Consider the following 15,231-nt stretch of genomic DNA (forward strand, 5'->3'; position numbering starts at 1 on the left):
TGTACAACTCAACAGGCTGCTGCTGCTGGCCAGCTGTAGGACAGTATTTATTTTGATGTCTATGAACACGATCATTATTTTATAGTCCGTGTACTCAAGTGCCTCCAAATATTGCTTAATGTCTTTTCAGGAACACTGCTCGACAGTAGTCTCACCTTTAATTCCGTGACTTTGTTATGTCACAATGCAACACGTTCACATTATTAATGCCTAGCAACTAATTTGGCATGTAAAAACAGATTTATTTTTTAATGACAGTCACCAGCTTTTTGGCCTCATGCCTAATTATATTTATTATAATCAAAACTGATTGACATCTAACATAACTGTCGTCGACCTTCTGTGGAAGGTGATGATGATAAATCAAAAATATTCACTGTATTGTAAAGGGGGAGACCTTTTGCTAATAAAATCAATCAGTCAATCACCCCGGCACAAGCCAGTGAGTGTGACTAAGGTGAGTTATAAAAGTGGTCTTGTGTGCGGACGCCATGGGAGGGACAATTTTCTATTCCTCCTTAAGTAAATACTACATATGCAGTGGGTATTAGGCTCCATCACAATCCGTGGTTATTTGGCAGGCTGCTGCTAATGGAAGCATGGTCTTGAGTGGACGTCACAAGCACAAGGCTGAACAAAGAGGCCCTTTCTGTGGGCCAGAAGGTGCTGAAAGGCAGGGTGAGGGTGGCAGGCCTGTACGGAGCACCACTATCATGCTGGTCGTCATGTACCAAAGCTCGCAGACAAAGGTGAGGCATGTTATCCCTTCTCTGTTGCCTGAGACCTCTGTTGTAGAGGAACTTCAGTTTTGTAAATACTGCTGCATGATGAAGTAAATGTCAATGACGAATTTGCTCTTTTATTGCCATACACTGGTGTGATCTCTTTAAAGAGGGCAACAGTCACACTCAATAATAATTTGCAGCGATTACATGTATCTAACATCTCATTAAGCTTTTACTGTCCAGCGACAGGGAGTGGTGCGTGTGCTGAGGAAGGGCACAAGAACGCTGCATTCTGCCCAGTTTCCTGGATTGAATGATGGGGTCCGACACTAGACGTGGCAAAGCTTCATACCTCATTGATTCTCCGTGCCACAGCGTTTTTTTTGCATCATATAACATCATAATTTAGACCACATGTGCCCACAAATGCTCTTCTGAATAGGAAGAGGCGAATGTCTGGGACAGTTAGCAGGGAACATAAAACAAAAGTGCCCCAGAAGACTTATGTTGGGTTTCCCCATTGTTTACAGGTTGATGTGACTTAGAAACAAATTCATCGCTAACTCATATTGTATTCAGCTGCCGAGCTTGTGTAACATTCACAGTAAACCCAAGACATTTAGACGTAAGTAGACGTAAGACATTTCTAAATTTTGTCTCCATTGACATCATCATGAAAATGAATGAAGAGCCGAATATTACATTATTTAAAGGATACACTTTGCTCTAAGTAATCAAAGATTTGGTTGTCTCTTGTCGACACATTTTTTGTGTTTTCCCTGTTATTACATCACCATTGTGTGCGTAAAACACAATTCAGCATGGACCGCGACCCCGCCGTAACCTTCCCATAACCTTAAGTAACAGGAGTTTAACCCTGCACATACAGTAAACATGCCCACTTTCATGACCGCTATTATAATTTAACAGCAGCTGGTATTTCTCCGTCTAATTACTCTCCACAGCAGTTGCACTGTATGTGTGTCAACGAGAGGCAGAGCGATGGGTGGCCGTACAGTGCGGCGCAGTTCTGCAGCTGTGAACAGGGCGGGCTGAGCGTGCTAACCAAAGGAAACCCTCCGGGCCACGCGACAGGACCTGTGGAGCCACTCGAGTGATCCCCTAGCCGCCGCATACAGTCTGCCTTTTACCTCCTTGGGTGTACACAAAGGAGAACTTATCCCGAGTCCCCCGCCCTCTCCCTCGCACCCCCTCCGTCCCTCCGTCCCTCCCCCCTGCCCTTCATAATGAGATGGAGTCAGGTCCTGCCACTGCATAATAAAAACCTGCCTCCACTGCCAAACAGTCACAGCAGGCCGGGAAAGGAGAGATCATCTAAAATCAATCCAACAGACGATGGGCGACCTGATACTGCCGGCTGAAAGAGAGCAAAGTGAAGCACAAAGGGGGCGACTTTCTTCCACCTCGCTCCACATGGATCTGTTCATTATTAAAAAAAAACAAAAAACTTCTGGCTCGGCAGCAGTTTCATGTTATACAGTGCACTTTTGTGTGCCACACGAGGGTTTAAATATGATGATATAAAATAATAATCACATGTAACATAAAGAAAACATCCAGAGGTTAACTTACAGCCCTGACCTCTGGATGCTTCCCTCATCTCAGACACGCAGTCACAGCTGAATCCTGATCTCCATCTCGCTACGTCGTGTCCAAGCTTCGCCAGCCATGTGTGCTGGATCTGTCACCAGCAGAGAGTACTGTAAAACGTTACGTTTCCTCTGGCAGTGCCTTTACAACACAGAGGAATGGAGGCCACACACAGCTGCCAGAGATCCCTGAGATGAGAGTAAATAAACCGGGGGAGCCATCCTTGACACCATGTGTGGCTGCGTACAGTGCAGACTGGTGGGAAAACAAAGCTGGGTCAAGCATGATTAACACCTCACCTTTTCTTACGATGCTCCGTCATGGTCGTGTGTGGCGGTTTGATCCGTCAACTTCGCTGTCAGGTTATAATTGATCATCGCCAGTATAGTATTACAAAACTTAAAATCTTTAATATTCATGTGCCAAACTCCAGAGAAAAAAAAATGATCTAATGGTCAAATATGTTATGTTCTTTGATATTATACATAAACCTTGAAAGAATCTAAGTTTGAATATTCAGAATTTAGTTTGCGCGTCACATGAAGCCAGAGTTCACCTGTTATAAACATGGCTGTGCCTCAAGTCTCCAGCAGATAATTGCTGACTAAGTATGATTACGGTGGTGGGAAACATGGTATCAGAACAATGCGAAACATACTTTGTCTCTGGTGTTCATGCCCTCAGGAAGTGTTCTCTGATCTTATGCTCCCTCTGGCAGGTCGACATCATTCGTCAGTGATATCCCAAAAATCAACGGGGCAATCAACCAAAAAGTAAGCCAAAGTTTTTTCTACGCAAAAAACAAATTGACTTTGTTAGGGTCTGGGATGTCTGTCTTTTTTTTTTTGATTCTTAGAGGCATAATATGAAACACTTATCTGATGCTGCTTGAAAACACAAACAAAGGTTGCCCCCCCCACCCCCCACGGTTTACCTGCCTCTCTGCTCTGTGTGTGTGTGTGTGTGTTTCTCAACCCCAACCCGCAGCTCACATAGACAAGGAATGAGACGGACAAGGAAGTGATGTGACCTGGTTGCTATGATCTTAAAGTCCTCACCCAGCACTGTTATTGCCTGGGGCGACACAACACATATGGGTTTACATCCTGAACAGCAAAATATTAAGAAAATATTGGCAAACAGCAGTGTTTATAAGTGATGACTGAGAGCAAATAGTTTGTAAGAGTCTGTAGATAGCCTTTAAGCACACTGTAAATTAGTTTGATAGATTACTGCATTTTGGCTGGATGAATGTATGGCGCTTTGAGCTGCTCAGCTGATGTATTTACGACTGGACTTATGTTAGCATTAGAAGTGTTTCCATAATCTTATGCTGTGGGGTTAAAGGTGCAAGAAGTGTGAAGGAGTGTTAGATTTATCTAGTAAAACCATGTGATGGGAAAATCTGGCTTAGACAGCTCTGGAGTCTCCTCTCGACAGATAATTCTGGCTGTAAATGTTTAACCAGAGGTTGAAAATCGTGGACTATCCAGGTTTAAATGCCCATGGATCGGATATAAGTCAGATGTTTTAGTGGGTGCCAATCAAGACAGATTGTTTATCCAGGAAAAGCCTGTAAACGTGCACCCGAGTTCAGTCCTTCTGCAGGTTCTCACAAGGTGCCGAGGAGCATTCACCTTACAGTAATCCAGAGCAAAGCAAGCCATCGTCACCAGGATTGAGAGTGACAACGCTGACGTTTTCTCCAGCTATGCACTCCGAAACACACATGCCTAATCTGTATCCCTAAGCAGGATTTGTCTCCAAATTGCTCCATTGCCTGTGGTCCTTCTGTTTGTTGTCGCCCATTGCCGCACATAGACTTTAAATAAACACAGCTTTGATAAGCTAGGGGCCAGACAGTAACCTCTGACCCATAGCAGTTCCGATCGGGGTCCAGGGGCATGAGGTTTACCAGGTGACGCGGGCATAGTTTTTAAATTAGCGGCCCTTTTCTGCAGAGGGAGATTTGTAAACACTGCGAGTGGATGAGGGAGTGTTGGGAGGAAATTGACTTTGTCCAGAGTGTGTTGACCTGGGAGGAGAGCAGAGGTTAAGAGGTGCAGGGCTCAAGGAGGAGGCTTGGGATGTTTTACCATCCAATGAACATTCATAAATAAACTCCATTATTATCTAACTAGTACTCAGTCACTGTCAACATTTTAAAAGCTTTTATTTTGTATGAAAAAGAAGATAAAAATCAGCTTCCAGGTTGTTTTTAGTTAATTCCTTCCTGCTCTAACTGAACTTATTCTATAATTTAAACAGTATGCGCACACTTCAATTGAAACAGCCTGAAGGTAAATTAAATATATTTGCCTCTGCAGAATAAGGGTCCTTGGGTTATTTGTAGTGGACGTGGCCACAGTTGCAGTCGGCCAGTGGCAGTCTGAAGCCTCTTTGTAGGCAGTCGAACATGCACCAAACCACAAATTATCATTGGAGCAGTACAGGCCTCCTGCACCATAACCAGGGCCACCCCTGCCTCCTCGACAGCTCGGGATTTATGGCATGTGTCCAAATAAACATGTCTGAGCGTTTGTGGCAGAGAGGAGCCGTGGGCGAGCATGCATCTGAGACAATCGAGACTCACACCTGTATGAGTGATGTCGCCTGCTGCCAGTAAAATACCTCCTCACACTTTCTTATATATCTCTTAAAAGACTTGATTTATGTCTACACGCAGGACGGTCAGTATCTCTCCTCGGCCCTCTGGCTCTCCTTTCTCTTCTGCCACTTCCCATTCTCACCAGGTCTTGGCTCAATTCAGTAAACGTTTTTTCATGGTAAATGAGGTGTGCTGTAAAGTAAACATTGCTTATAAATGTTTACTTTTTGTCTCTGTATAATTTCTGGTCTGTACAGTAGTCGCACTTATGCAGGTAGAGTGCTGAGTGGAAATGTTTCCAGCGGTTCTCCGTCATTTGTAACCATCTACCAGGGTGGGATTGCTCATTTCAATATTCCCTTTCCCTGTGAAGAAATTAGGGGCAGCTCTGCTTCGACTGGTGGTTTTGCAAGTTTTTTTTACAGACTATTAATAACAGGATGTCAGAGGCTACTCTGTATATTAATTTCATATATATTATGCATGGGTGGGTAGAATATCCAAGTGAAAGTACTGTTAATTTTCAAAAAGATTGCTTTATATAGGCAAAAGGAGTCATCAAAATAGCTACTTGAGTTAGTCTACAAAAGTACTGAGTAGTAACTGAATCAGGAATGACTGGATAGGTAATGACTCGTTAATGAGTAATTCCTCAATAACCGGGATTCGAGGAACATATAGTTGATTATGATGAATTACTGATGAGGACAGACTGGGAGATCCAGCATTAATGAATCATTAGGTAATGATTAGTTCATTAGTATCTGTGAATCAACATACTGACCACTTTCCTTAGCATTGTTCCTGATTATCTATCAACCATCTGCTGATCAGCACAAACTAGCGATGACTCCATTAATACCAATTGCAGAAACATTAGCTACTCTTTATTGTGTACCTTCAAGTAAAGACGTCATATTGAGGAGTAACCAACTAGAATCCTTAAATACTAATTACTTAATCATTAGTTACTGTTTTTGTGTGAGACGTCATACTGAGTAGTTACCCAATAGACTCATCTCATTTAAATACTAATTACTGAATGAAAATCTCATCTGTCAGTAATCAGCTGTTTATAAGTCAACTGTCTATGAGTATATTATCCAAATATCCAAATCTTCAATCCCTACATATGCTTCATGCTTTTTAAGGATCACACTTTAAGTACCACACAGTTAGACAGTGTTGGCCTATAAGTCAGCACACACCAGCCAATGCAAGATTCTGCTTTTGGCATGCCGTGTTGATGACATCAGTAATTTGTCACTCTGCAGACACACTGTGATTTATGACTTTTCCCATGCAGCAAAACGTGCCCTTGGTGTTTCTTTTATTACATTTAAAACCTATTACTGTAAAATAGGCAGATTACTGCATAATACATGCTTGGAAAAGAGCTGCAGGTTGAGAAAATATGGCGTGTTTTATACTAATAAAGTAGCTGGGTTATAGGTAAATGTTTACATTATTTTACAGCTTGCCTTGAGGAGGGAAAGATTTCCATTAAAAACCCAGAGTGATGAATGTGAGTAATTACCTTGTATTGTAAGCAATATACTTCACCCCCTAAAGCTTCACACTGTTTTATAATTTGGATTTCACACACACAGACTGTGTGTTTTTAATAGTTTGCTCCCTCTTGTTTCCAGTATGTGCTCCACTCAAAGTTCAAAGAGTGTTTGAGGATGGATTTTATTGAATTACCTTTTGCAGTGAACTAATTTTCCATTAGTTTTGATGTTAAAGGTGTCTGACAGCAGTTTACACCGTGCCAATTTTAGCTTGCCTCTCCTTTTCCCAGATATATGCTACTGTGTGATGAGACATGCCCAAAAGAAGCAGGAGTTAGATCAAGCTAATATGATGTCCCCTTTGATATCAAATGGACCTTTTTTAGGCTCAGTAATTACCCAAACTGGCACTGAGGGACTCCGAGCACTGATGGACAACCTGCTTGCCAGGCGTTGGGCAGCCTTTGTATATTTGCCCAGCGAGTGATTTGCAGAAAGACATCCTTGTAAAGGCCACCAGGGCACTCGGGGTGCTGACACCCCACGTCTATCAACCCTAACATGGCTGTCAGCACAGAGCGCACCATCCCTGCCAGCCAGTTGTACAGTATCAGTGGACTGGGCCGAGAGACAAGAGCACTGTAGAGCAGACAAAGATGTCTTTTAGCCGATATTGACACACACTCAGTTTGATTGCATTTAAGTAAAGTGCTGAAGGATCATCACCACCAGGGATATAAACCAAAATAAATGCTGCATGTTGGCACACGTGGATCCTGCTCGAGGATGTTTATGTGTGGACGCTGATTATTTGTGTGTTAGCGTGTTCCCATGTTGAGGTAATGAAACCCTGCCAGTTCATAACAAAGCGAAAAATACACTGAAAGGTGTAAAAGAAGGAAGGATGTAAAAAGGAAAAAAAAAAGAAGTTTTCCGATCAAAACTACTTTTTTCTTCTGTTACAGAGAGAAAACTCAGTGACATGTGAGGCCTCACAGCAGACAGGCACCCTGGAAGTGAAGGCCTATAAAGTGCTGATGGGGAGAATGAGCTGTACAGTTGTCGGCGCTGCATTGATGAGAGTCAAGGGAGCATCGGTGTTGATGCTGAGGGGGTTAATGTCAGCTCTGAGGGCAGGAGGCAGTCTTTACTGGGAGTCCCATCACTGTGGTCAGTCTGGGAGTTGTTAGAAGTGTTCATTAATCATAGTCCTAATTTGTTTTCGCACGACTGTGCTTACACAGACTGAATATTGTTCCAGTAGCAGTAATGTGGGAATCTGACTGGTTAGAGGTGTCATTGTGCTTAATGCCCGGTGAGACTGTCCACTGTTATAGTTTGGATCCGCTCGGCCTCACTTGTGTTCATACTAAGACGTCAATTTGTATGAATGTAAACTTAAGCATTACATTTAAAATGACAAAGATGGAAATGCCTTTGTTTTTTTTTTAGGGTATCACACTTCTGCAGAATAAATCATTAACTTGTGGAAAGTTACATGTGTGCGTAACTTCAAAAGTACAGCATTAAATATATAATATGTAATATTTTGTGTTTGTTTGATCCATGTACTTAGTGATCCCAAATGTTTCCAATAATGTTCAAACCCAGACAAATCCATAATTTTTATTAAGCTAGTGGTGCCTTTCATTTAGTTGTCTGCACTCTTAATTCAGGGAAAACACCAGATGATATGTCAGAAAGCGAGGAGGGAAGTTGGCAAATGTGACTGAAAATGATGGGAAATAAACTTTGTCCTGGAACATTTCTATTTGAGTCATATAGATTACTTTTGAGAAGCAATGGTGGTTCTTTAAATGAACTACAAGGTGCTGGTTAAGAATAAGCTTTGCAATTTAACAGTTTAATTCTGATGCCTCTCTGTGACCTACATAAGCAAACGAGACCATCAGTGGGAAGACTGGCTATTCCTAAATAGTTATCATGAAAATTATTATGGGATTCAGACTTAATCAAGTAGGACAAACCATAAAAGTGGTGCTGAGAATGAATTGAGCTGTTCTAAAACAAAGTTTACCTTTTTCACCTTTGTTATCTTTTGTCAAAGGGGCCACCAAATCAACAAATGAAGTTCTCTACTGTATTATGTACATTGGTTTAGCATTAGCAAGAGTCCAATATCTGTGAGAAAATGTACTTAATAATCTAAAAAGATCTTTGGACACTTCCCTATATGTTGACTGACAGTCATGTTACAATACATGTGTAAATTGACGTGTGTTAGTTGTTTAATTGAATGTATTTTCTATCTATTTATTATTATTTACAATTTTACAGATTCATGCCATTGCTATCACAGGCTTAAACAATGCAAAAAACCTCAACCACTTAGCCTTCAGATTTGACAAATTCTGAATGCTTGGGGTCAAAGAGGTAGATACACAGTCTCAAGTGCTTCACTACAAATTTTGCTTTGGGGAATGGCCTCATGACTCAACAGTGGATCCTCTTGGCTAGTTCCTTTCCTGTTATGTTAATAATGACGTTTTGCATTAGAACGAATGCAGTGAACTAGGAGTGAAACCAAGGAAAACACTCCACTTCTCCTCCCTTATGTGTTTTAGGAGTTGGCTTAGCTCAATGAAGTGGAGCCACAGCCTCATCCATCATACAGTAGGCCATACATTAAGTCATCAGTTGATCATTACAGCATCTGAGGAAATGTCAACAATTAGGAGGGGGGCCTGCTGGGGGGAGGAAATGCAGTCTTCGGTGTTGCAAGAGACAATTTCAAGCTCATTCGTAGTTCTTATTCACCAAAGTAACATTGATAATTCAAATATTACATTACATATTTATAAAAGTCAGTCATTCAACTGTAAAATCAAACATCTCTTCGGACAGTTAAACCAGCAGTACTCGGCTAATCAGCTAATGTCTGCTATCATAGCTAATTCCAACTAGTGCCAGCTATGGCTCAAATCTGCTAATGTCAGCTATCATAGCTACTATCAGCTAATGTCAACTGTCACAGCTAACGTTAGCTAATGTCTACTATCATAAAGTCGGCAAATGTAAGCTTTTGTGGCTAACATCAGCTAAAGTCTGCTATCATAGTTAATCAGAAACATGTTTTATGTAATAAAAAGGTAAAAAATAGAAATAGACTCATGTATGTTATCATAGCTAAAGTTTGCTAATGTCAGCAATTATAGCGAATGCCAACTATGGCTAACATCTGCTAATGTCAGCTATAGATACCATCTGCTTATTTTAGCATTATAGCTAATGTTAGCTAATGTCAGCATCATAACTTATGTCAGTTATCACATTTAATTATATTTGAAAAGCAATTGGAGTTCAATGCCACATTTCCCTGTTTCACTTCAGCTTATGTTTTCAATGCCATTATTTAATGTCATGTTTTTTCTTGATAAAATCTAAGTCACAAAATACATGCGTTAGTTATATAAAAGAAATGTTAACCTTTCAGAACCACGATGAAAAATGTCATAAGTTCATGTAGGCATCCAGAAGTATGCGATATTATAAATGTCATTTCCTAATAGACCAAATTTCCTATATTCACCATAACCTATTTACATTTGAATAAGCAGCTATTTTGTAATGAATTTAATGTTTGCTCTCATTCAAATATAGCTCGTATTCCCATAAATAGCCTTTTCACTTGGAAAAGTAAAACAAGCGTCGAGAAAAAGTGAAAGACCTCATTGTTTGTCTTCACCGGTAGCAGATAAGGCTAAAGGTTGCTATGGAAACTCAGCCAACTGGAGCCAGGGTCCAATTTAGGAAAACCACAAAGTCAACATGAACGCGTGCGACGGCTGGGAGGGAATCAAAAAAAAAAAAAAGTTGTGATTATGCAGGCCATAATCAGAAGTCAAAATATATAAACTCAAAGGGCCCTTGGATACTGTGACACATCACCATTAATTTCCATCAGGTTCAGGTAAACTATCATTCTGGGGGCGCAGGCGGAGGCACGATGACACATTTACAGTATATATAATGTGAGACTGTCACTGCTGCAGAAACCATATCCTTTTATTTATCCAAGGCAAGGCCAAACGCTGCTATGGTTACGTGCTTCCTTTTAAATGTTTTAAATCAACCACATCTCTTCAGGCTGAGACATTAAGCTAATATCTTCATAGTCTCACCAACGAGAAAAGAAACTGAGGGGCAGTGTAAGACCAGCAGGATGTCAGACCATGGAAAAGAAAGAAGTGGTTTCTGGATCTGTTTAAAGAAAACTGTAGCTAACTTATTACCTTTTTGACAATTTTCAAAATGAACTAACCAAAAAGTAAGACACTGCAGTTCAGGAAACACTGTTAAAGGATTTTTTTTTTCTCCAGCAGTTTATGATATTTTAAACTCTAATCTAATATATGTAATCTAATACATCCAAGACATAACATAAAGAGTGGGGTGGCCACATCACATATTTTTCTAACCTTTTTACCAACAGGCAGATATTAATCTCTTCAAAATATGAAAATAGCTGCAACGTTCAGCATATCACCCCTGTACAGTAAATGTGAAAATACATTTCTTCGGGGGGCAGCTCTGTGCGAGGCTCCCTCTGTTTTTCTTATCTGGCTGTGATTAGGACGCAGCGGGCTGACATTGATCAGGACACCGTTGGCCAAATTGTGCCGCAAGCCTGTAGAGCAGTTAGACTCCAATTAACACGGACCAGAGTGATTTCCTTGGTCAGTGGTAATTATGACGTGAATGTTCAGCATGTGCCTCACAAGAACATGGATTTTCGGAAATCTTTATATGATCGAAGGTTTGACCAACTCTAAGACAGAGTCCAGGATAAAAAACAAAAGGTGGATCAAAAGAGTTTAAATTAAAGCGCAACGACATAAGAAGAGAAATCTTTCACCCAAAACTTTTTTTAAAAAACGAAAAAACATTAATTTTATGTATAATACTTGAAAAAAACTTTATGTTTATGTAGAAGTCCCCCAAAACTTTATATGTCATGATTGAATGAATGCATGAGGTTAATTTAGTCGGATTAAGTTATTTAATGTATATCAACATGACAGAAAAAAACCCCCAAAACAATAACTTTGCATTAAATATGACAATAAAATTAAATCCAAAGTGACTCTAAAGTAAAAATGTGAATTGTAAAAATGCCTTACAAGACTTATGCACACTGAAACAACTAACCCAGGTTCTAAAAACATATTTGTTATTTGTACATAGATGAAAAATAGACAGCAACAATAACGGTAAATATAAAAATGACGAAGTACTACACAAAGCAAATTGACGAATGGTTTGGCTTCATTTGCAAATATATCCACTGAAATGTTAAATGCATGGCTTTTCGATCTAAACTTCCTATATAACACATGAATCTATTTATAGCGGGTCTGTCAGGAGTACATGAAGGATCTCGCCATCTTTCTCCTCTCTCCATCATGCCTGCCCTTAACCGTGAGTTCAGACAAACAATGGTAGTCAGGAAGCATTACCACAACAGCCATGGTAATGTCATTATCAGCGCACCACGGCTAGGAATCAGGGTTAGAATAATAGCTCAATATAATACGAGGCCGATGTGTAGAATAAAAAATAAAGACTTTGTGCAGATATTTAGATACCTGATATGTAGAAACCAGAGAACAAAGACCGCTGGTACCTCTTTAACTCCCCAATCCAGTAAAATACACCCGTCAGTTTTTCCCTCTTATTCATGCCAGTTTGATTCCAGGCCTTCATCTCATCTCGCATGGTGGTGGAAACGACAGCTATCTAGTTCGCTAATCATTCCCTGACTTCATGTCATTTGTACATGACGAGCGTGTCTCGTCTCAGTCTGGAGAAAAAGTCCTTTTACACTTCCAGTTTTAGCACGGGGCGACTCCCGCCGCTGGTGTGGTACCTGTCCAAGAACAACTTGTCTGAGGTCGCAGCAGAGCCGGGGCCTGACACAGTGATTATAGGTGGTGCTCCGGGTGAGGAAAGCTGCGGTTTTCGTGCTGAATATCTGAGAAATCCATTGTGAGCTTCACCTTTTTCTGAGGTAGCGCTTGACTGAATTATTAGCCGAAGGGAGGAAGCGAGCGAGTCCCCGGGCTGTTACTGGGAGCTATATCTCAGCCGCACAGCGGCGCGGATAGGCCCGGGTGTTAAGGACGAACACTCACATGTGCATTATGCATTTTCAGTGTGTGTTTATTTGTTTGAACAGGAGATATTGAAATCAGAGAGAGGATCATTTTGAATGACAGAACGGGAGGATCTGGGGTGAGCGTCGCTGTAGATGTCACTTTTTTGGGGAGGGGAATAAACCATAATCCACACTCCAATGGAGCCATTGTGTTTGGCAGCGCTTACCTCATGTGTACCAGCAAATCTCCGTGATGGAAGGATTGAGATGTGGGGAGCGCCTGTGGGTTCGGAAAAACTATATCTTTCTATCTGAAGAGCCATAATGTCAAGCGCGTTACAGTCCATCAGCTGGATACCTGCCACAAATAACTTCTACCAAGAGGACTCTGGGGAGCCGTTTCACAAACTCCCCCACCCCCCCTCTTTTCAGACAGAACCGCCTTATGACATGCTACGTCAGACTCACACACTTGACATGTAACATCTCTCTTTTTTTTGTGGTGGTGGTGGGTGCGAGGGTGGGCCTACATATGTGTGGCATGTTTTGGGGGGGAACGGTGAGCGCGATGCGTGTACGGATCGTCATGACGTGTTTTCGAGCCGCTCAGGACACATTGTAAACTCTATCAGTCACCCAATAAATCCTGCTGGAGGGAAAACACAACACAAGATATATGGCTGTTTAATGATCCCGGGCTGAGGTGGAGGTGTAGCTGGACTGGACTGAGCCTGAATAGGGTGTGTGGGTTCAGCAGGAGAGAGAAAGAGCGGGGGGTAGAGTGGGGGGTGGGGGGTGTAATCCACTGGGACTACGCTCAGCTTGGAGAGCCCTACACGGGGGTAGACACAAGGCACTAGTCACAAGGGGTTAATTGTAGGTGTTTAAAGAGCACATGTCGTTAAAGAGCCGGTGGGTGGAAAGAGTTCTATATTTATACATGGCAATGGAGGTAATGAGGTGAAATTATTCTGTCCGACAGAGATGGGATGTGACCACAAGCGGGCTGGTGGAGACTCTCCCTGCCCGGGCTCGGACTCTTGAGAATGTTTTCAGTCCAAATAACGGGCGCTGAAACGTAAGCTTGTTAATTAATTCCCATTTACGTACGGCCAGCTGTGGTTTCCATACAGCCCCGGCGCCCTGTCACTGCAGCGGGCGATTGATTGACTAATTAATGATTCCCCAGATGCAACAATTAAATCGAAATTAACTTAATAGTCCTCAGACGGTATTACGCCAGGGTGATGTTTTCACTACTCGTGTTTACATGATAACACACATAAACACAGGCTTACGCGGCGAGGAATCACACCGGTAACTTGAAGGCTTTCAGGGTTTTCACGTTTTCTTGAGGGAGGCACACTTGTGTAACTGTTTGCTTCACACGGATCAGCGTGCGCTGAAGCCATGCTGGGAAGAAGCAATTCGAGATTGATCAAGTGCAAACATCCCATGGGTGATTAAACAAGCTGTCTGTGCTCCACTAGAGGGAGCAACTCCATAGGGATGAGACGCAGGAGACATGATTACATGACACTGTCTGCTATCAGTTGATGCAGCAGGACATAATGTTGTTTCTAGATATTGTCACAGGCTTCAGAACATAAAGCAGGGTTGTGAGTGTCAAATCATTGAAGAGTATAAATGAGTGTAGAGGAGTTAAATGAACAAATAACTGTGACCTCTTCATTGAATGACTAGTTTACATAATCCTGTTGGATTTCAGTTTAAGTCTTGAAACTTGTTGACAGCCATAGCGGTATTTCTACATGTTTCTGATATATTTCTTATATTTTCTATGTATTTAACACGTGTATTATAACGCATTAAAAACATGAATATGCCGTATCTTTTAAAAGCTGACTTTTAAAAAATGTCATGAATCAGGAATCCAATGCATTCCCAAGTAAAGTGGACTATTACATTTAAGCTGTACAAGCTAAAAAGTTTTAACAACATAAAATTATTAGACATCTTTACTTGGTAATTTTGAGGTGATAAATTTACTTGATTTGATTTTTTAATGTCAAGTTAATAAATAAATAAAAATTACATATAGGTTAATGCCTGTTAATAAAATACATTTTGCTGTATTTTTTGCATTGAATTTGTCTTTTTTTTTTTTTTAATTAAACTTAAACTATGACCAGTTACAGTGACTTATAGTCAGCTTGTAATGTTGTAAAGTGTTTCCACTGTAATCGCCATCAACACTTAATTACTGTAAAATCTACCATGGTACCGTGAGAGCAGTCAACATTTACAGCATTATACTGTTTTTACAAAGAACAGTACATTGCTATACAACATTTACTGTATTTTTACAGCAATTTGTGACAGTGATTTTACTGTACTATAGGTGTATTATCATATGCATTGCACTACAAACATGGGCTTTAGAGTAAATGTTACAAAATCTTGACGTTTCTGTGAACACAAATTTGAAATTGTGAAATGTATAATAAAGAATGATGTAACATCACTTTCTTTTTCACTGAATGGTTGTTTTAGGGATGCTTTTTAAAAACTAGCTTTCCCCCCCCGTTAAATAGAAGAGACAACGCACATGTTGTGTACTCTGCTGGTCAGTCAGGTGTGGTCTCTGGCCAGGTCTGGATGGACATTGGAAGGAATACAGCCTGAGGATGTCCGCAGGGA

The 15,231-nt window shown here is 41.0% G+C and overlaps 1 protein-coding gene across 8 annotated transcripts in view; it reads left to right on the forward strand.

Moving 5' to 3' along the window:
* The window catches only part of LOC119014696, a 91,106-nt gene that overhangs the window by 45,030 nt on the left and 30,845 nt on the right, over positions 1-15,231 (forward strand). For 3 of the 8 annotated variants that reach the window (XR_005073048.1, XR_005073046.1, XR_005073047.1), the window contains 2 exons: positions 3,055-3,109; positions 7,421-8,223. Coding sequence is in view for 2 of the 8 variants with exons in the window: in XM_037090100.1 (XP_036945995.1) it covers positions 582-749; positions 7,421-7,645 (393 nt within the window). In the remaining 6 variants the exon portion in view is untranslated. Of the gene's footprint in view, positions 1-581; positions 750-1,690; positions 2,614-3,054; positions 3,110-7,420; positions 8,224-15,231 lie in introns of those variants that run through there. The other 5 variants (XM_037090100.1, XM_037090101.1, XR_005073045.1 and 2 more) reach the window with 4 other exon arrangements.

Source organism: Acanthopagrus latus, chromosome 23, assembly GCF_904848185.1.
Source record: "Acanthopagrus latus isolate v.2019 chromosome 23, fAcaLat1.1, whole genome shotgun sequence".
NCBI classification, from domain to species: domain Eukaryota; kingdom Metazoa; phylum Chordata; class Actinopteri; order Spariformes; family Sparidae; genus Acanthopagrus; species Acanthopagrus latus.